The sequence below is a fragment of the Stegastes partitus genome, unplaced genomic scaffold, assembly GCF_000690725.1.
Source record: "Stegastes partitus isolate 25-593 unplaced genomic scaffold, Stegastes_partitus-1.0.2 Scaffold1422, whole genome shotgun sequence".
Classification (NCBI taxonomy): domain Eukaryota; kingdom Metazoa; phylum Chordata; class Actinopteri; family Pomacentridae; genus Stegastes; species Stegastes partitus.
The window spans coordinates 70,296-92,647 of NW_007579153.1; the positions used below are offsets into that span (position 1 = coordinate 70,296).

General features: G+C 41.3%; 1 protein-coding gene across 1 annotated transcript in view; it reads left to right on the forward strand.

Moving 5' to 3' along the window:
* pigk (phosphatidylinositol glycan anchor biosynthesis, class K) overlaps positions 1-22,352 on the forward strand; it is a 41,444-nt gene that overhangs the window by 3,437 nt on the left and 15,655 nt on the right. Inside the window, exons 5-10 of the mRNA XM_008299483.1 lie at positions 543-684; positions 1,832-1,928; positions 3,598-3,715; positions 5,742-5,852; positions 8,726-8,898; positions 18,760-18,835. Coding sequence (XP_008297705.1) covers positions 543-684; positions 1,832-1,928; positions 3,598-3,715; positions 5,742-5,852; positions 8,726-8,898; positions 18,760-18,835 — 717 coding nt within the window. The remainder of the gene's footprint in view (positions 1-542; positions 685-1,831; positions 1,929-3,597; positions 3,716-5,741; positions 5,853-8,725; positions 8,899-18,759; positions 18,836-22,352) is intronic.

Sequence of the window (22,352 nt, forward strand, 5' to 3'; positions counted from 1 at the left end):
GCACTCATTGAAATACTCGGAAATGTAAAATTTCAACCCTGTTGTGTTATTGGTGGATGTAAGAGGATATTTTTTTTTTTCCTTTCTGACTTTTTAAAAAAAAAGTTTCAGATTTAGGCTGTAAATCAAAGTCAGAGCAGTTACCATGTGTGATTCCTCGCCCACCTCGGGTATAAAAAAAGATATATAGATGAAGGAAATAATCACTCTGGCTCACTCATGATTGGTCAGAGGCTATAGTGACTGTGTTGTGATGTAGCCTGACCTTCATTGATTGGCAGAAGGAAGTCACGTGACTCTGCCCTCCCACCATTGTTAATGCCTGCAGAAGTTACCATATATGGTTCCTTGCCCGATAAAGGGTTAAAAGATATGTAGGGAAGTTTAAAAATATTAGTTTGTTCTTTTATACTGACCCTACTGATAGAAGTTAAAGGTTTTGTTCTCTGAATGCTTTTGACTGCTGCGGCTGTTTTCTGTTTTGTGTGGCCTTAATCTGCTAATAACTGTCTTTAACTGCTAATTATCATTTTCCCTTATAGATTGAAAATGACGACAAATTTGTATTTCAGGTGACTGTGGAGAACTTCCTGCGAGTTTTGACTGGACGACTGCCTCCCAGCACTCCACGCTCCAAACGCCTCCTCTCTGACGACAGAAGCAACATCCTCATATACCTCACAGGTGCATATTTAGAATCGTAATCAGATTTCTGCGTCTACAATACAGTTTTCATACTGGCTTTCACTTTCAACAACGCACGGGGAAAGATTGTCCTTTTGGCTTTTTAGTTTTTCTGTGTAAATGAAGATCCCAGCAAGGTTTCCACCAGAAAATGATGTAGCCTCAGGCGGAAAAGCAACGACTGCATCTTGTCTCGTCATCATTTAGTTTGCACAGGATAGCCTCAGCAGCAGCCGGTCTCATTATACACACTCCTGGCAGATATTGTGTGAAATGACACCTTTGCTCTTTTGGCTTAAAGGTTAATGTTTCATTTAATTAAAGTTAATTCGCTTTTACGATGGTGGCAAAGGTGGTCTTTGTTTCTTCACTAAGAAACACTGCAGGAATCTCTTCTTCTTCTCCTGGTGGAGAAAACGTGACTGTTGTACGGGCGAATGATGTGCATATACACAAAGAGCTGCATATACATGAATGCGTTGCGTGAACAGAAATGCGCTGCAAAAAGAAAACGCTGCATATCCAGTCACACAACAGAAGTGCCACAGGCCTCTCGGGGCAGTTTGTAAGTCTTTAGCTTTTCAGTCACTGTGATTATATGGGTGCTGATGTGATGTTTTACTACCGTCTCCCTGTGTTCTTCTCATTTGTTTTCATTTAAGCAGCGTTGTCCTTTTGCAGCACGTTTCTGATTATGCAACACATTCATGTATATGCAGCTCGTTTGTGCACATGCACGTCATTTGTCCCCCGTCAGCCACCGTACTTAAGCTATTGATGGATTATTTTGCTGCTTGTAGCTGCATTTGGAAAATAGCATCTTGACATGACTTCTGCTTTGTCTGAGCTTGTTCAGGAGTAAAATTATAAAGAAACTGAGAGTAGCATGATGTTTCGTCTAATGTGGATTTTGTTTTCACAAGGACGTTTTTCCAGACAGCCACATCGAGGGAAATATAAATTGAACACAGGCCGTTAGCTACCACGTACTTATACTAAGCAGTTCAGTTAAAATGTCTTCATCCAACTCTTTCGTTATCTTCTTTGTCTCCGTCGCTCTTCTTCCCCATTTTTGTGTTCTATTTCATATTTTTGCATCGTGAATCAAAGAGGAATGAATTATTAATAGTGTGTGCTTGTTTAACAGGCCACGGCGGGAACGGCTTTCTGAAGTTCCAGGACTCGGAGGAGATCAGCAATGTGGAGCTGGCTGACGCTTTTGAACAGATGTGGCAGAAAAGAAGGTAAACAAACTGGGACGACTCACGAAACAGGAACGGCCTCACAAAGTGACATCTGATATTATCGCCGTCCTACTTCAAGTCCGCTGCTCTTGTCCTTCGTTCCTCTGAGGGCCAATTAGCCGTGTAGCCCGTCAACAAACATTTAATGGCGGGAAACTTAACAGCATATAGACGGGAAGATCTTCAGCTGGAGGTTCTTACATGTTGCTGTTTTATTGGCACAGACGTCTAATATTAGAGGATGTGATCTTGACGGGATGCTGTTTTTGCATGATGAAGGAATGTGCTGTGTATCCTGTGCCTCTTACGGTGGTTGCCTGCTTCTGTATTGTTTGGCTAAAAAGTCTAAATCAGTCGACTCTGATGGAGAAGGTGGAATAGAGAGAAAAGGGATCTTGCCAGGAGAAATTAAATCGTAATGCCAAGCAACAATATTTGGATAACATCGATCCGTATGACTTGGCGGCCCAAAACTGAATTATAGACCCACTAATATTGCAAACTACCTTGTTTTAGGACTGAGTGCATCAACGTGGGCGAGTTTAAAGGTTACAAGTCTCCAGAAGCTCACAAGTGATCAAATCCAGTGCCTGTGAATTAATAAAATAATCATATAGCTGAAGGTTTTTGTTATTTGATTTAATGTTCAGGGCAAAAAGTGCAGTGACACCTTGTATGTTTGTGGCTCCTGCAGTTTGCCAAGCTTGTAAATTAATAGATTGAGCGCACAGTCACAGCAAAACTGCTCATGAGCTTCCAGTGATGAATTAAGGTTTATAATCCAGTCTTTGCCTGCCAAGTCATTTGGATCTAGACTGTTTATCATACTCAGTTTGTCTACATATTACTGCTTGGCATGGCGATTCAGTTTCTCCAGGCGGGGTCGTTTCCTTTACCAAAGACCAGAAAAGTTGTCATGTTTCTTCCTCAGCAGTCATATTTTGTATTAAACTATGTTCTCTGTGGTATATAGAGCTTGATAACAAAGTAAATAATAAAAATCAGTTTAAATGTGATATTCATACACCATAACAGCGAAGGGGTTTACCGTTAAAGAGACCGTCCCTTTCAGTAAATGGAAATGTGTTGCTTTTTAAAGTAGTGCCGTGCTAAATTTGTAAATGATGACACAGTAAATGAGCTAGCACCTTTCTGCTACGAGTGCCTCTATTGTCCTCCAAACCAATCATCATCAATGTCTGGGCTGCAGTCAGGCTCCGGGCCGCGAGATAAAAGCTTAGTGACGCCAGCTTTGATGATGATGTGATAATTACGGGCTTGAACTGCCAAATTACAGCCACTGAAGAGATTTTGCCACCTCCTGTCATCATCCCCAAACCACCTCGATTCAGTCGGCTGGATACAAAAAGCCTTTTGCGTGTTTGTCTAAGCAGGGGAAAGAAGTTGTTGTAGTGAAATTTGCCTTTATAGAGGAAAGAATGGGAGGATGTAGGGGAAGAGGGGGGGAGATGTGTGCGTGGGAGCGTTCGCGGGACTGAATGGGAGCTGTTGGTTTTTCTTGGTCGCCATGACAACTGCAGTATGAAAGATGGTTAGAAGGTTTTTCCTGATACCAGTTTATTGGAACAAATGGACGAGGGTTATGCCAGCTGTGTGTTCTCTCATCAGTATTATTTGAGAATCTGTATTATCGTGTGTTTGTCTTCAGGTACAACGAGCTGCTCTTCATCATTGACACCTGTCAGGGCGCCTCCATGTACGAGAGATTTTACTCCCCGAACCTCATGGCCTTAGCCAGCAGTCAGGTTGGAGAAGACTCCCTGTCGGTGAGTTGTTCTCCCTCATATGCAAGAGATGAATTAAAAACCATCCATCAGCGTGTCAGGTTGTGTAATGAGCTGTTTGATTTGATGGCACACTGAAGGCCCAGCTGGAGGAGCGCTGTTGTCATACATGCTCGCATCATGCAGCCCATGTTCCTCCACATAGTGTTGCATGTTGTAGTTGCATCAGTTAATCCTCCTCCTAAACTCATTCTCTCCTGTTGCATTAGAATGCAAACATTCAACTGAGGTGAGTTTCTACGAAAAGCAGCCAAACTGATTTAGGTCATAATGAAATTACAGTTATGTAAGAGTTGTGTTTGCTTTATTACATTAATAACATCAAGACTATGTAGCTCTGCACTGCAACACTCTGATGTTTTCTCTCTTTATTCATGCTTATGTCTCCATTGGATGGCCCCTTCAAGTAGTTTTGGCTCCCAGTCCAATTTAAGTCATTTAATGTTTAGTATTTAGCATTTTCCTAGAAAAATACACTCTTTAAGTGTTGTAGATTAGCTGTAGTACCTGATTGCGCCACCAGGGGTGACCTTTCACTGTTTAATGCCGTAGCAACCAGAGGAGGCAGGCACTGTCTTGTCAGCAAGCAGAGTGCATTATGGGAGATTAGCTAGTAAAGGAGCACTGTGACAGAGACTTCTATGAGGCTTATTGACTTTAGGCCTGCAAACAAGTGCGAACAGATTTTGGGTTTGTGTAGGGTAGCAATCTGTGTCCTAGAAAAAAACATCCATTGTTGAGCTTTTGTTCATGTTTGTGTGTAGAAACAGAAGTCAGCAAGGCACTGGGTGTGAGTAGGTGCTGATACTGATCACTTCAAAATGTATGTGATTTGCCCTGATCCAGGTTTCAGGATCAGGCTCGGAACCGATTTATTATCTCTGAAATGGCTCATCAGCTAGTGACAATTCTAACAATTTGTCTTGGACATGCAGCTTTAGCGAATCTTTTAGCATGAAATCCTGTTTTTAGCCATGAAGTGCACATTTCCAGCCACATCAGCTTGTCAAGGTCGCACATTCCTGAACGCTGTGAATATTTCTATTACTTTTATATTTCCTTGGATTTGCTGCACTTACTGTTTGTTTGACTTGTTGTATTTCCTCATTGTCTCTTTAGTAACACTTGCTGTTTGTGGACTTGCATCACTTCTTTTTTGTTTTTCACATCTTTTACAAAAAAAAAGAAAAAAATCTTTCTACATGTTGGTGTTAATTGTTTTGCTCCAAAACAACAAATCCTCATATATGAAAACCTACATGGCAATAAAACTGAATCTGATTTTGATTTATAGGTTTATTTATGCTTTATATTTGTACATAATCACCCCATGATATACAATCTCCTTCTCCAAAAAATGGCATGTCCACTTTATGCAAAATGGAATTCAGGTTTTCTTAACTGCTCTTAATTGGATTTGTGCAAGTTTACACTCCAGCAACCACCGATAATGATACCTGAAATGGTGCCATGTTTTCACTGGTTGGCGTACTGCTTAGTCAAACAGTGTTGTGTTTCCTTATCAGGCAAATAAGTAGCTCCTAACTGCAATAGGAGAACAATGTTGTCTCTTACATGATACCTGATGCAGACTTTTTCTCTTGGACACACAGCTTTAGCTTCAATCTTTTAGCATCATATGTAGCTGCTGAATGCACTTTAAGACTTAATTGTTTTGATTCAGTTTCACTGCTCCCACAGCGTTGTTTTGTGTTAAGCAGCTTTTTCAGTGGAAAAAAAAAACCCCTTTAAAATCCTACGGTATGCTTTATGTGCAGCACAGAAGGGCAGACAGAGTTGGACTGGCTGGTAAACATATCGGCTCATTAGGCAGCTAAAGAGCCAGCTATTTCCCTTGGGACTTGGTAGAGACCGAAGAGAGAGTGAATATTGGACTTAGATTTCCTCGGTCAGGGAATTCACTCGCAAATTTAACTGTTCCTATGTACTAAGTGCTTTTGATTATTCTTATGTTTGTTTTTTTTTTTTTTAACTTGTCCCGTTCTAGCATCAACCGGATTTGGCCATAGGAGTCCATCTAATGGACCGTTACACCTTCTACCTGCTGGAGTTCCTGGAAGACATCCACCCTGCGAGCAAAGCCAACATGAATGATCTGGTAAGGGCTTGTATGTGTGGTTACAGCTTCTACGTGCTCTGAAAAACACCAGAAAATAGAGGAAAGTCGCTGTTTCTCAGAACCAGAGGTGTCCTCTTTATTTTTTTTTTCTGAAATCGAAGGTGTTACATTGATGATAAAAACAACATGTTTTGCATTTTTGCTTGATGTGAATGTCACGTCATATTGTGATCATTACAGTGTGCTGTGCACTAATGTGCATCGACCACTTATAGAAGTCAGTTCATAGTTTACACCCATAAGTTGTACATGACTGTGTTCTGCTGCTTTGTACACAGCTGCCTTTTTTTTTTTTTATTAGTAATTTGTCAAGTTTATGTCACTTTTATATTCGCTACAAGTTTCTCTTTAATTCAATTAAAAGAGAAAAAGCGTAAAGATAATGAAACAATTGGTCAACTACAGAACTAGAGCTGCGATGATTTAATTAGTTGTCAACTATTAAATTCATTGGAAGCTATTTTAATAATTGATTAATTGGGAATAATTTAATAAAAGTCTCAATTCTGAATCCAGCTTCTCAGATTTCAATATTTTTTTGTTTCTTTTTACTTCTCTATGACAGATTAGACTGAATATCTTTGAATTGTGGACAAAACAAAACACTCAGGGAAACATTTGCCGTTTAATAGACCAAACAACTAATTGATTAATCAGGAAAATATTCAACAGTTTAATCAGCAGTTAAAATAACCATTAGTGGGAGCCCTGCAGTCAGCCAGACAAATAGTTCACTGACAAATGAAACAATAAAAATTAATACACAATAATTCTGATAATTGATTCTTTGCTATTAGCTGAAATATTTGTTGCCTTCTGTCTGAGCTCCTTTTTCAGTTTTATGTCATTGCATCATACGAGGAGTTTGTTCAGAAAACCTGTGACAAGCGTTTTGTCACTAGTTTCTGACATTTTGTAGACCACTTAATAAAAAAAACAACAGTCAGATTTGTCATTACAAAATAATTGTGAGTTGCAGAAGTGGAATATAACAAAAAACCCTGCAGGATGCCTTTTTGTAGACTGTGGCAGAGTGACTCAGGTGTTGTACAAGTATTTTGGGTCTACAACAGCAAGGCGGGATCATTCCTTACTGCCTTTCCCCTCCAAAACTTCCTTTTTCCTAAAGGAGTCAGATGAAAGTCACACAGGCCTCGCTGGACTCTTGAACACTTGAAACAGAATTTGTGAGAACCTGTTACGGTTGTTGGCCTTTGACACATGGTGGTGTGGATGGTGCTGCTCTGGGCCATGACTCAGCCTCAGCAGCACCTCCCGTTTCATCTTTACACTCCTGCAGAGATCTACTGGCCACAGGGCCTCATCTGCGTCACCCTAAACACCCCACATCGTCCACTCCGGCTCTCAGTCAATGTCTCTGACCAATTCTAATTATTCTACCCGATTTTCCCGTTTCTGTAGATGCGCTCTTTGTTCTTGAGCTTTTTCATGGAATTAATGATCGATACTATGGATTTCCTGGAAGAGCTCACCAAGTTTTCAGTTTTTAATCCAGGCTGCGAATCCTTGCCCTTTGATGAAATAGAAATTGCCTCCACCTTCTCCACAAAATCCTTTAGCAGTCATGTGTGTCAGGTTCTTTTTGGCTGATAGAGGTAACGTTCACCTCGGTTTAATGATTTTATGTTTCTTTTACAATGGATAGCTCGGTCGGACAACACACTGATGATTCACACACTTAAGAGGATTAACCCACAAGTGGCAACACAGCAAGCACTGAAAGATTTGTAATAGACAATGGCATGCACAAATGTCAGACTCCTGCCTCTAATCTTCTCCCCACAATGTCACATATTTTCACACCTCCCGCTGCAGCTGGCTATGAGCTGCAGTTGGAGTTTGTCTTAAAAACATGAACTATTTACTAGAATCTGTATTAAAATCCCCGATCTCTAGGCAAAAGTGACCATGAAGTGAGTGCATGAGTTAAACTTCCTGACAGCAGGCGACAACTGATGCCTTTTTCTCTATTGATTCATATATTGATTATTTTATTGATTAGTCGAACAGTGGTCTAAATGATTCATTTTCCTCCATAAAACTAAAATGACCGTTTAGGTTTATTCTGAAAAACTATGTAGTTGTGTGAAAACGAAGGTTTATATGCGCAAAACACAAGAACATTATAAAAGCAGAAAAAAAGAGGGGTTGCAATTTCAACAGCACTAGAAATCAGAGTTTCTTTCAAACCCTTTAACAAATTTTATGGACATACAGCTGCATCATCTTTAGCTTCTGTGTATTGTGAGTTTGTCAGACGACGCTGCAGTTATAAAATCGGGATTTTAGCAGCACCTTGGAATGGACTTCTGGTTAACGTGTAGCTTTAATGAGCCATTTTTCTGTCACTATTTCACAGTTGTTCTGTTGTCTGACAATAGAAACAGAAAAATATGTAAATGACAACAGCTTTATTGGGTATTCAGCTGTATTAAACTGACAAGACATGCGAGCACAGAGAGCAGGAGAGAAGTAAACAGATGTAAAGTACCTCCAGGCTGAACAAAGGTGATGCTGCTGCTGCCGCCATTGCTTTAAAACTAGCAATTACATAGGAAAAATAATGACCTAATCCTACTGAAGGTAAAACACATACTATTGAATTGAAGTTAAAAACAAAACAAAACACAAGTTGTTTAATAATGTCCATGATTATGCCGACTACTCATAGCAGCTCTAATACCTACAGTGGTAACATTAATACAAACATTTGATTCTTTTTGTTGAGCTCCATTATTAACTCTTATGGTGTCAAAACCACAAACCTCGAATGAAGCTGCATATTCCTAACATGAAACATGTGTGTGTGTGTTTTCTCTGTTCTTCCCTAGTTCAAAGTGTGTCCCAAGAGTCAGTGTGTGTCCACTCCGGGCCACCGTACCGACTTGTTCCTGAGGGATCCAGGAAGTGTTCTCATCACTGATTTCTTCGGTAGCGTCCGCAAAGTGGAGATCACCACGGACGCCATCAATCTGAGCGACCCCATCAAGGAACTGGAGGAGAAGTACGTCGAGTTTGTTTATTGTCTGTCGTCTGTATAATTCAACTTCAGCTCGCTCAAATGACATTAACTATCATATTATCAATATCACACGAATGGTAGCTTTTGAGGGGAAACCTGTTCAGTCTTCAAACCCTTCAATAAACCACAAATTATATTCTCAAACTTCATAGTTAAAGTAGACCAACTTCACTACATACATGTCAGCTTATACAGAATGTTTGCAAGAGACAGATTTTTTCCCATTTAAACTGCTTCGGGGCATGTATGTAAAATTATACAGAAAAAAAATCACCATATGTGTGGAAAACGTTCAGTCAGCTGGACCGCTACAGCCACTGGCAGATTGTGTTGCTATGAAGCTGACATGCATAACTTCAGTCCTAATTAACCTTTATCAGGGCAAAAGATTCGGGACGTGCAGGCATCATAATCTGTTGCTGATTTTCCCACTGATGTGTATTTCTTTGTGTTCCTTGGACATTGTCACCTAGAGTGTGCAGTGTGTGCATTCTTTGTTTTGACCGGCATCATTGTGGAGTTTTTTCAGACAAAGTGTTAATATTGGATGCATTTCGCTGCCATTTGTTGTTCTAGCAGATTGTTTTTTAACACATTAGATGATGAAAATACACTATTTTGTATTACTGAAGAACTGAGAAACAACATAACATCCCTAAAACAGTAATGATATGGTGATAGAGTTGCAATACAAGTGTTAGCAGTAAGTTAGGGGAAAGTTCTTACAAGCTCTAAAGTGTTATTAAGGTGGATTAGGGACAACCTGATAAATAAGACCTTTATTGAGGTCTACCTCATTGCTGTTGGACAAATTCATTTTATGTTTAGCTCCCAACTACCCGGACTTTGATTTCAGTTTAGAACATCTCTCATCAGCAGAATTGATTTCCTCGCTAATGGTGTGTTGAGTGGCCTGTATCTAAGAGGCTAAAGCACTCAGCGATTCAAGATCTATTTGTAAGGATGACCAATGACAGGATTGTCTGAGGTAATAGTGCAGCTCCTTCAGACTGTATTTGCTGCTTTTTTATCATAATCAGCACTTGAAGCATTATTTCAGAGCGCAGAGAGGATCGTAATTAAACATTATCCTCGTCTGCCTGCAGGCTATAATTCTGTCTCTCTTCATCAGTGTTATTGAGTGAGTGCTTTCTATAGATTATCTGTGGCGCTACCCTGTGGCGAATTGCATGCATCCAGATGTGATTCACTTCTGTCTTACGTCGCTGTGATAAACAGTCTTGGCCACTAGATGGCTGCAGAGAACCGTCGAGCGTTTCCTCTGAGCCTGGCGACACATTGTTTGCTTTCTCACAAAGACACACTAATCCCATAAGAAGCACAATCACCGGGAGTTTTAGGAAACACGCAGCTAATGTGCTAAATGCAAACAAGTCCTGCATACATTGACTCATTAGGCTGCAGGTAAGGACTAGTTTGCTGCACTTCACCCAAAGAAGTGTTGGAAATTAAAACTTTACTCACGATTAAGCTCCCCCCACTTCTATTAATTTCATTAAACTGGGTTTTAATTGAACCACTGGGAGGTATTAAAGAATCTAATGGGGTTGGCTGCTAATTAGTAATTAGAGGCAATTGCCGTACCGATTTTAGTCACTGGCTGTTTTGGCCTCAGGCAAGTTAGTCGTTGCACACAACTTCCCCTATTACTTTATTATTGATTAGGGCCAGCACATTAGTTCTGCTGATCCTCCATGCAACACAGAAACACCACCACCAGTGTTATTGAGTTGGCTGTTGCCCTAATTCAGTCCTAGAGAGACGTTTTATCTCCATTTCTGATGCAAGAAATGGCAATCCCCTTGATTCATTTGATGTTTTACGGCGCCAAGTTTACTGATGCACCAAAGCAAAAGCAGCGTCGCTCTGCTTTTAAGGATGATAAAAACTGCGATCGTGAAAGTTCTGAGATGTTAGGGAGGGTAACAGCGTTTTCTGTCGGTTCGTATGTCACATCAGAGTGTTTCTTCAGCCTCATTCTGACTTGATTCATAAGATGAGGACAGGAAGGTATTTTCTGAGCTCCTCTTATACCTAGACAGCCTTTTAACCACGAGCAAGCTGTAGCACACAAGAATAATTCTGCTGGAAAAACCACGACCTCATGGCTGTCGTGCTTATCGAATAATTTAAATTCATGTATGTGTATCATTAGCAATATTAAATAACTTCTCATTTAATTATTAGACAGTTGCATCTACGGGGTCTTTAGAAATGTAAACGCTGCTGTTTGTCAGGTGTAAAATGCGACATTGAATTTAAACCATACATTCAATAATCTGTGTTTTTACTTTGTTCCCCTTCATCATCTGACTAAATTTCAGATGGCACTTTTTTTTTTTTTTTTAAGTTTTTTCACAAAACTAAAGCTGTGGGGCCTGGCTGATTAAAATCAGTGACATAAAATGCAGCTCTATGCCGAGATTACCCTTTTAAAATGCAAAGTGCCTCTCTGTACTTAAATTATGGGAAAGATGAGAAAAAGTGCCAAAAAGCAGAAGTTAATTGGGACTGTAATTATTTCTGCAGTATGGGGGGGGGAGGGGGAGAGAACCATCAAACATGTGCCCTGGATGGGATTAAAGTTCTTGTCTGGTCATTGATTTAACCCATGAAGCTCATCTCTGTGTGTGTGAGTTACATGTTTAGAGTTTTTTTTTTCATGAAAACAATCCCTTTGTGCCTTAAGATGGCTTCTGCGTAACTCTACATTGATGCTTCTTCTAGAACATGCAGATCTATGAAGTCCCTGACCCTGTCTCCTCTGATTCTTCCCCATTTGCTGCAGCTCGAACACACCAGCTCACCTATATCTCTGCTCAAATACTGCAGTAGTAGTGGTAGTAGTAGTAGTACCAGTAGTAGTTGTAGTTGTAGTAGTAGTCTCTCTCTAGGTTGTCCTCAGGCGAGCCTTCTATCGTTGCTTCTGGTCGTCCTGATTCTCCATACATCTGGCCAGTTCGTTGGTACTTTGAGCTCCTGTATCCTTCTTGAGTATGTCCACGTATGTTAGTGTGGGACGTCCTCGTGACCGATGCCCATGTGTCGGTTCCCACAGCACCAGTTTGCTGGCTGGCAGCTGTCGATGCCTTTGACAGTGTCCTGCTAGTCTCATTCTCCTTACAGCGATCTTCTCGCTCACCCTTGGTGTTCCCTCATACAGGACCCTGTTGGTCACGTGTGTGCTCGTGCTGATGTTAAGCTCTGCCCGCAACATCCTGGTATAGCACCCATCTAGAGACTTATGTAGGGTTGGCTTCAAGGTCCAGCATTCACTGCCATAGAGGAGAACAGACTCTACTGTTGCGTAGAAGAAGCTGAGTCTGATTTGGTGGGGGAGGTTGGCGTTCCATACGCTGGTCATGCCATTCAGGGCCCTCCATGCCAGTGCCTTCCTCACTTTTAGATCTTGCTCGGTTGAGTTGACCCAGGTACTTGAAGTCCTCGACTTCTTTTTCAGCGCAGTACCTCCTGCTGTTGTCAGAGGTTGATTTTCCGGTGGAACATTGTAGGTGATGACCTCAGTTTTCTTGGCATTTAGCCTGAGGCCAGCCTTGGCGCACTCTAGCTCGACTCTGTTCAGTAGTTCTTGTGCTTGTTCCACATTGTCTGAGAGCCGGCTGATGTCATCCGCATAGTCAAGGTCTGTGAGGAGTACTGCGGGGTGTCGTCTCGACTTTCTTGGTGTTAACTTGAAGCCAAGATCTTGCTCTCGTCCACTGATTGCCTTCCTGAGCGCATAATCCAGGACTATGATGAAGAGGAAGGGGGCTAGTGTGTCCCCTTGCATTACCCCAGACAGGATGTCCTTACTGTTGCCATCTGGGGTCTCCACCTTGGCCTTTGTTCCTGCGTAGTAGTAGTAATTCAGCCATAAAAATTAGAATTGGGAACCAGCTCTGAAGAATAATGATGCTGAAAGCTCCACCCTGCAAGTTGCCAGGATTGGTTGTTTGGGTTTGTGATGTATGAAACCCCAGAAGTCTGAATCTGTATTTCAAAATAGGAATACTCTGACGTTTACTGATTGTTTCGTTCATGATTTGTCTTTCACCATTTAAAAGACACCATGTGGACACGTTACAAGGTTGAACAACTTGATTTTCACCAGCGGGGTTCTTTAAAATCACTTACTTGTAGCAGTAAACAAAATATGAGTAAATCCACTGACAGTTAATATGCAAATGTTTGGCCTTTTCTAAGAAACATTTGAATCTTAGGCTGGTTTCACCTTCTCAAATGTGAGACTTTATGCAGTACTGGTGATGGTTGTAGTGATTTGCAGAAACAATGAACATTTTGCATTCTCACCTAATCTTTTTCACATTGATCAGTTAATTGCACAAAGAACCAGCAGATTATCAGCAAAAATAAAAACAAAAATCTGCCTTTAGTTGTAGCCGTACTGAAAGTAATCATACCACCTCCCCAAAGAGTAATAAATCTCTTGAATTGGCTTTTGTCTAAAACGTCAGAACTGTGTTTGGTTATACCCTTTGTCTGGATTATCCCAAAAAGCAATCAGCAAGAGATGACAAAAAAAACTGGATCTTTATGAGACCTCTGTCCAGATGCCACTGCTGAAGTTAAATAATAGCGTTTCATAAGATCTGGAAATGGGTTGTAGTGAGCTCGGCGTGTTCGCACAGAGCCACAATCGCACAAGTCCTCTGAAACAAGCTGTTATTAAATATAGTGCTGTTTTAATCCACTTTTGTCAGCTCGCTCAGCCACTCAGACAAGTGAAGGAGAACAGTTAGTGGCGACTGTACATGCCCGTCCTTTACTCGTTTTCTAGCTCGCTCTGCTCTCTCATTTTTCTTGCATATTTTCAAGCATCCGTTTTTACCTCAGAAAAAAGGCTCTTCCGTTAAGTGAATAGCTCTTGATGGAGAGGACATTTTAATGGACCCCCTCAGTCCGCTTCATTATACATGGGCTTAACGCTGTAATGACATTGTGCAGTTACTCACTTCCAGCCATAGGTGGTTGTTGACCGTAACATGTCGTCCTGCGGCGCACGCGGCTCAGAATAATTACAACTATCAAATTAAAGCTGAATTTATATCCCATTGAGTTAGAAAGTAAACCTAATGTAATTTGTGACCTGCAGCGCCGGATTGAGTCTACAAAAACTGCCTGGGCTATTAGTCGAGCAGATGTTAAAAGGAAATTTGTTTGACCTAAAGATGGCAGCTGGAGACAGCAGTGATACCAGAGCTGGAGGAGGAGGGGGAGCTGCATCCATTAGAATCAGCTAAGTGGATTGAAAAATCCTCTCCAAAAATCTCCTTTATGGAAAATAAAGTGGAAAGTGGTTTGAATTGAATTAGAGCTCATCTCTTGTGCTAAGTTAAAAAAAAAAGGAGGAGGAGGAGGAGGCGCATGGCGGTGAGACGTCGCTGCTCTTAGTGACACGTCTCTGGTGGCAGAAAAGAGCTGGAAGCGCATAGAAAGCTCAGCGGGAGTTCGTCTCTCTCTGCTCGCCAGCCCGTCCTGCTTTCTCCCGACTGTCAGAGTGACTTCTGCCCCGCCGCACAGACGTGTCGACGAGAAGAGAGCGTGTCAAAGAAATGGAGTCGAATAGAAAGGGATGAAGAAGGAAGGGCGAGAGAGCGAGATCCAGAGAGGAAAAAATGTGGAGCAAGAGTAACTCGGAGTGAAGAAAGAGACAAAGAGAAGAAAGGGAGCAGGTTGCTTCACTCAGCAAGTGGCTCACGGGGGGATACGGCCCACTTTGTCAGCTGCTGTCTGGCCTGAACTTTCTTTGAAAGGCAGTCACTCACTTGAACCTCCACTCGACTCTGACCTTTAGCTGGGACTCCTCTCTGTTTCGGAGCGTGATGAAGCAGACAGTCTTTCACAATACGATCTACATGGACGCATACAAACATTTCAAACCTCCTCTGATGGATCCAAATAATTCTAACAGGGTTTGAAATGTTTTGTGTTACAGCAGTCTGGATTTGTGCTTTTCTTTTTTTTGCCACTTGTAAAGCCCTTTTCAGACATGGGTAGTTTCATTAATTTCTTAATCATCTAAACCCTAAAACCCACCAATAAGCTTAAAGGAGATGTTATCTTTAAAGCAAACATGACGAAATCACACTTTTTTATGAGAGCCAGAAACAGTAAAAACAGGAAGAATAGCTGGATTTTTCCTGATGGTCATCAAACTATTCACCTGTGACGTGCTGTTCTGTCAGAAGGCTTCACCAAATCCAAGATTAAGCTGGTGTAAGTGTATTCTACATCAGCGGTCTTCAACCTTTTTTGCACCATGGACCGGTTTTAAGCAAGAAATTTTTCTACGGACCAGTCATTGCGCACCTAACAAATAATAATTGTTTTTTTTTCTATTAAAAAGTTTCATAAATAGATAAAATTACTTTTTATTGCTTAACATGTTTACTTTTTCTCTGTCTCAGTATCAAGTATCTCCCACTTTCCAAAGCAGCTCTCCTGAGATGTTTGTTTTTGACTGACAGCTTCGTTTAGCAGCCGGGCATAAAAACTGACAGTCAAGTGCGGAAAACGAACGAAAACGGAAGTGACAGGAAGACGAGCTAGTCATGTTTCAAAATAAAACACCCTGCAGACTCCGCTGGAAATAAAAATAAACCAATAAAACGTCTTTAATCTATCTGTGCGGCCCGGTACCAAATGACCCACGGCCCGGTACCGGTCCGCGGCCCGGTGGTTGGGGACCGCTGTTCTACATGGCTCGTTTAAACAGTTTGAAAAATTTGCATTTGCGCAAACTGGATTCTGTAAAAATCTAACAACTCCGGTGCTACTCAGTGCTGCTGTTAAGCCATTAGTGACTCAACTGCAACCAACAGTCAGGGAGGCATTTTTTACATGGAAATTCCAGGTTTATTCAATTTCTGTCAAATTCATAGTCAAAGAAATTCAGCTTGTGTTTTTATTTTTAATGATTTATGGCATCTTAACCGTGTTATACTATAAGTTTTTTCCTGCTTCTCGTCATGCCTGCGTTGTCTCCGTAGACTTCTTCACGTCTTTATTCAGACAAACCCACCACAGTGATGGAGAGAGCCACAGCGCTCACACAATGTTTGAGTGAGATAAGATTGGACAGTACATCAAGTGAGATAATGCACTAATACCACCCTACATAAACAAAAGACTCAATCCGCCATGTACCAAATAATTTAACTGTAGCTTATAAATTGTGTCTGGGGGAAAACTGTTCCCACATTTCAGCTCCAACACTGGTCCCAGAACATCACAGAGCATAAAAGACACAGCCGTGGGCCAAAATCACAAAGCACCATTTTTATTCACTTTGTCCAACAGTTTCACGTCTATTACAAACTGAAATGTTCATAAAAATAAAACTTTACTGTGACGACGACAGAACAGGTCAGATTAACGAGACTCACCAATAATAAATGTTATCCGGCTTTTGACAGGAGCTGAAATGCAGTTTGTTGCTTCCAGCTGTTTGTAGGAGACTTTTCTCTGAATTGATCACATACCTGCAGCATCAGACACATTTGCACAACAGCAGTAACTTAAGTAATAATTATAAATCATCCCCAGTATGGAGGCAGGATCTAATGGCAAGTCACACTGTGAACATTTTAGACATGTGAGCTGGGACAGTTCAATCATTTAGTATTTGGCATCCGTCCCCAGATTCCGTCCATCGCGGATGTTGAGATATTGTTTTTATTTTACTGCTTATAAAGTAGTAGTTAGATTATCATTACACATGGACAGAACTTTCAGTGTTAATGAAATCATAAATGAGCTAGGCTAATAGTTACTTGGACAGTTTGATGAGCAGTTTAGATTCAGTCTTTTGCTTGCTCTTCCATTATGATGCAGTAACGCTCCATCACTTGATGATGCTGCGACTTTCTCTGGACGAAACTTTGAGGAACATAAACAGAACAGTGACCGATGACAGAATGCTGTCACTTTATAACAAATTGGTAATGCAGTAATGTGACAAATCCCTTGTGTGAATAGGAAGAAGCTAGAAAACATGCTGTCCTGAAGGTGATGCTGCTGTTTTCCAGTGTCATAGTTAATTCCTAACTGACGGATGAAGACGATGCTACCACTGGAAAGAATTGCTGTAATTAAGTGGAATAAATCAGCCAATAGTAGCCAGGGTGGGACGTTTTTCTACATTGTACATTGCATATATGTGACCGTAGGCTATATCCGAGATACAACCCGAATTACGTTAACATCCATCCATTATCTATACACCGTTTAATCATCACTGGGGTCGCGGGGGGCTGGAGTCTATCCCAGCCGACTCAGGGTGAAGGCAGGGGACACCCTGGACAGGTCACCAGTCTATCACAGGGCTACACTTGGAGACAGACAACCAAGCACACTCACATTCACACCTACAGACTATTTAGAATCACTAATAAACCTCAATACATGATAAAATATTGATTTTGGGTTTATTACTTGGACTGTTCCATTTCGTTGTTTTCTACATGTAGGTAACTTATGATATTACAGAGCGTAATAATATTACCTTCAGCGTGAATGAGCGGTAACACCAGAAAGAAGCCGTGGAAATCAGCTGTGCGCAGGCGCCGTGAGCAACGTCCCATCGCCAGCCAATCCTGTTCCATGATTTACGTCATGTGGTAGCAACACGCCGCTTTTGTTTACACATAATAGCCCAAAGCGCAATGCGACAGATCTCGTACAGATGGGTCACATATGTACACGTATACTTTGTGATGAGAAAAATCTATGCAATGTACAATAATGGATAAGTCAGTTTATCATAACACATTTAAAATCAAAATTAATGTTGGCCAGACTGCTTTCCAGAAAGATTCATTAGAATGGCCGAATAAAAACCTGACATGAATACGAGATTATAAGTTTAAAAAAAATACATTTACAGTACAGCATTGACCAGAAAACGAGTGAATAAATGTCTTTATGATACCTCTGGAAGTCTGTTTCTCTTTATGCTCTTACTAACAGGAGAGATTTTACCACAGTTTTTGTGAATTTATGTTAAAGTCAGAAAGCCTCACCTTCAAAGTTTGGATTTCTTTTGTGTGTAACCTGGCAAAGAGCAAACGAGAGACGTGCAGCGAGAGCACTGGTGGGTGTTTGCAAAATCTTAGCAAATGAGATGCCACGAGATGTTGGTGTGTAGCATCAAAAACAAAAATCGGCAACAAATGCGAAGCCAGCCCCACGTGAGCACTGAAGTTGACTCTAAAGCTCCCTCTAACTTTCATTGATTGCTGCATTGATGTTCACTCGGGCTTTAGAAAAACTTTTTCAGAGTGCACTGTGGATAGTACGGGGGGCTCAGGAGTTTTGAGCTCTTCTAACACCTCTGAAAATCCTTCAGTAAAAAGGTGGTGAGTGGGTTGCTCAAAGGAGACTTTTTATGTGGTGTATCACTTAACAAATTATATTTTTTGTGTTTTGTTTTTTTTCCCGTTCGTCTTGGCCTGCAGAGTTTGGTAGGGATTCATTCCAATCACTTCTGTTCTTATCAGGAGGATTTTGACTCTGCTAGGTGTTTCAGGCTGATTTTTATTAGAAAAAAAAAAGGTTTGTTTGCGTCAAATTGCGCTGCATATCATTGACTCGACCCTGAAATGATACGTCAATCACACACACACGCACACCTCGGCTGCACTCACACTGCCAACACAACCACTGTTCCTCTTCCTGACAGCTTTCTTGATCAGTGAATAATGGTGTTCTGCATAACAAAAGCATAATGTGTCCTGAGTGCAATTTACTTTCTTGGGTAAATGCTAACATAGTGCTGTTTTGTGCATTTTTTTTGTCTTTCAGTTCTGTTAATGGAGAGGTGCAAAAAGAGACGTACTCATACGTGGACCAGCTGCCGGTTTCTGAGATCATCCATCAGGTAAGAGAACCACACAAACTCCTCGGTCAGCCGGGGACACTCAAAACCGCATTATCAGGCCCGTGTTGATGGATACTTTTAGCATGGATTTTGTTTTTCGATGGAGTTTTTCGAGTTTGTCATCTTTTCTGCTATCGAGTAGGCAGACGTTCAATTCTGGCTCCTGTGCTTTTTATTTTTTTTTATTTTTTTCATTATTTGAAGTGTGTCCACGCTCGTCCTTAATTTGGACCCAGAACAGAAAGTTATGTGCAACATCCACCAACAGATGTCTTTGTGCTGTTTCCATGGTGACAGCTCCAAGTGTGAAATGCAACTGCCTCCTGGTCTCGGTGTGGAGGGGCCACCGTGAAATCCAGCAGAATGGATAGGCAGGATTGTGGCGAAGAATTGTGTATTCACCTCATTCCCAAATGGATTGTGGCTTTCAGTCGGGTCGACCTTCACAAATGAACACCTCTTCCTCCTCAATCCACCTTTAGAATGTGCGCTCTGCATTCGAAATAGCCAGTCTTTGGTCCCGTATCACTCTTGTAAGATTTTCCATTATGAACCTATTAAAAGTACAATTTCTATACTTCCACTTCAACTTGTGCCTCAGAAAAGTAAAGAAGCCACTTTAATCTTTGCCACAGGCAGGAGCAGACATTATTAGTGCTTGCTTTTGGGGTTCAGCCGTTTCAGAGCAGCTCCTGCTTAAAAATACAGAGAGTGGACATGGTGCTATGAACATGTCCACAGTGTTGTGTTGGTTTAACCCTTGGAGCCCGATGGACCCACTTTGCGTGCAAATTCTCATTGCTTTCTTCTCGGGTGAATTGCTCAGAAGATCTTTATTATCACAATAAATGAAACTGCCAGCTTGACCTTTCCAGCGATGTTAGTTTTATGTTTGTGCTACCGAGTGTTGCTGAGGAAAAGAATATGTTGACATTACATCAAAGTTAATCATCGTTACAGGTCTGCGCCCATCTCCACACCCATTACTTTAGCTTTAATCACTCAGAAGCTCATCATCGATTACAGTTAGATTAGTTAACATCTATGTAATACAGTCACTGCACAGACGTCAACATATCTATGCAAACGTTTTGTCGGGTTTCCTCCACGGTATGTAAACACTTTAATGAATAATATGTTTATTAGGCACTAAGTCATACAGTAGCCCTCCATCACGGTTCTGTTATTTGCAGATTCCAGACAATCTCCCCTACACAATTATAAACACCGATCTGCTGGCTGACTTGGCTGACCGCTGCTTACCTTGTAGATGGATGGCAAACACAATGTTCCTCCAGGCATTACTCATTCATTGCTGTATCATTCATGGCTTCATCAATCTGCTCAAGTTGACTATATTCATCAGACATAGGTTCCTTTTCTGTTGATCTTCCTCACGGCTTCGTTCAGACGTGCTCACGACAGTAATGGGGAGTGTTACCGTATAATCGCAATATTCGTCATACATGCAAGACTGGACATCGCAGCAATAAGCCAATATTAAACCAATCATTTATCTGTAAGTTAATAACTGACTCTGCGTCTAGAAGCTCATGTTTGATGTGAAGAAAAGTTCACAGTGCAATTTGCTGTTAGATCCTAATCAATCCTGTCTCCATGTTGGGAAAAATGTACACGTCTGAGATATTTGTGGCGTTGCAACTGCTTGTGTTGTGTGAAAATGTCGAATTTCTCCCTGTCTGGAGACGCTCCTATGAGTCACACCGCCGTCGGATGCTGCAGGTATTTAGTAAACTCGGAGAGAAACCTCTTACAAACAGCTGGACGCAGCAAACTAAACCTCAGTAATCAATTAGTCAAAACCTGGATTACATTCATTATTGTGGAGTCTCATTAATCTGACCGGGTCATCTCCGTCTTCACCACACTGAAGTGCTGCTTATTTTTATGGACGTTTTAAGTCTGAAATTGTAGAGCAAAGATCACAGGAAAGGTGGTTCATGATTTTTGTCACACAAGCTGTGTTTTTAGCCATCTCTAAAGTTGTTGGTGCTTAAATGTGGAAAACAAGTCAAATCATGTCGCTTGTTTGTGCCCATCTTTTAATGAAATGGCATGCAGTTGAGACTTGTGCCGTTTTGAAAGCGATGCAGAAATGTTACTAGATCCAACCTCGTGAGATTGTCGTCGCAGCTTTTACGGTGAAGGCACCAGGAGGCTCGTTCAGACATGAAGCTAACACGTTCAGATGTCGTCACATTAATAGAAAGGAGTTAAAAGGGCTCAAATAAATGCTAATGTGTTCTCTGTCAGCCTAATGTAAAAATAAGTCGCCCATTTTTATACAGATGATAATGTGCCAGTAGTAGTCAGTGGCAGCAGGTTGAAGTATGATCATTTTAAAAAATCCAATTTTTTACTGGATGAGTTTTTCAGGTTGTTCTGCTTTAAGTCAAAAAAAGGCCACTTTGGACTGCAGAGCTGAGACCACCCCGGGGCTACATTAGCAATGCTCGCCTACAGCTTTTCTGAGCGTATTCAAAGCTAAACTGGACTCACCTTGTCATTTTAATGAGCATTCAAGAGTTACATCTCCCATACACTAAGTCTTAGTCATAGGCATGATGTCTAAACTTAATGGGATGTCATCTTGCAATGTCTCCGAGGGATTATGACTTCAAATTAAAACAAAGGCAGGCTGTTTAATATAATTATTTTATTTTTGCTGAGTAAAATGTGACAGCTGAGCAGTTGTTTCTCCCACTTTCACTGCTTAAATACGCATCAAGTAATTTCAGCTGTTGAACTAATGCCAGGTGTCAAATCTGGCTTTAACGCCTGAACAGAGGATCAAAGCAGCAGCAATGTTTTGTGGGGTTTCAGAACAGCGGACACCACCTCCCCAAAAACCGGTAGAACGATACCTTTGCTCTTTTTAATTACTAAACAAACCCAGAGGCGTCAAAATATCATTTGCTGTGGATAGCTTGGGTTAAAATGCTGCTGGGCCTGACTTCAATAACCCCGGTAGAGCTGGCGTTTGATCTGACAATGATGTTTGTCTTCTATGCAGACAGACACTACACTATTGGTGTTGATATCACAGGTCAGATCCAGCTGAACTGAGCAAGTGATTAAAAAAAAAAAAGAAAGAATCTTTGGGTCCTGCTGCTGAAAACATCGCTGGCTGGCATCGACTTTAGTGTGAACAAAGGAGTCACAGTCAGTTGGTCTGGAGAAATGGAGCTGACCACAGGCCTGAGCCCTGTCAGACGCTTATCGAGTGTCGTGATGGGAAACAGGAGGGGTCACCACACCCAGCGGCACTCTGGAAAATTAGCCGAGGACTGCCTCAAAAGCGTGGTAAACACTGGCCGGTTTCTGATCTGCTGCCTGCTGCTCACATAACAGTGCCCCATGAACTGTGTTTGCTTCTGTGTATTGAAAATTACAATCGCGCCATTGACAACTTGCACAGTCCCGCACACAAACACACGCCGTGGAGCCGCCGCTGTCTGCTCCTTGGCTTCACATCTTGGCTGCTTTTTTTTTTTTT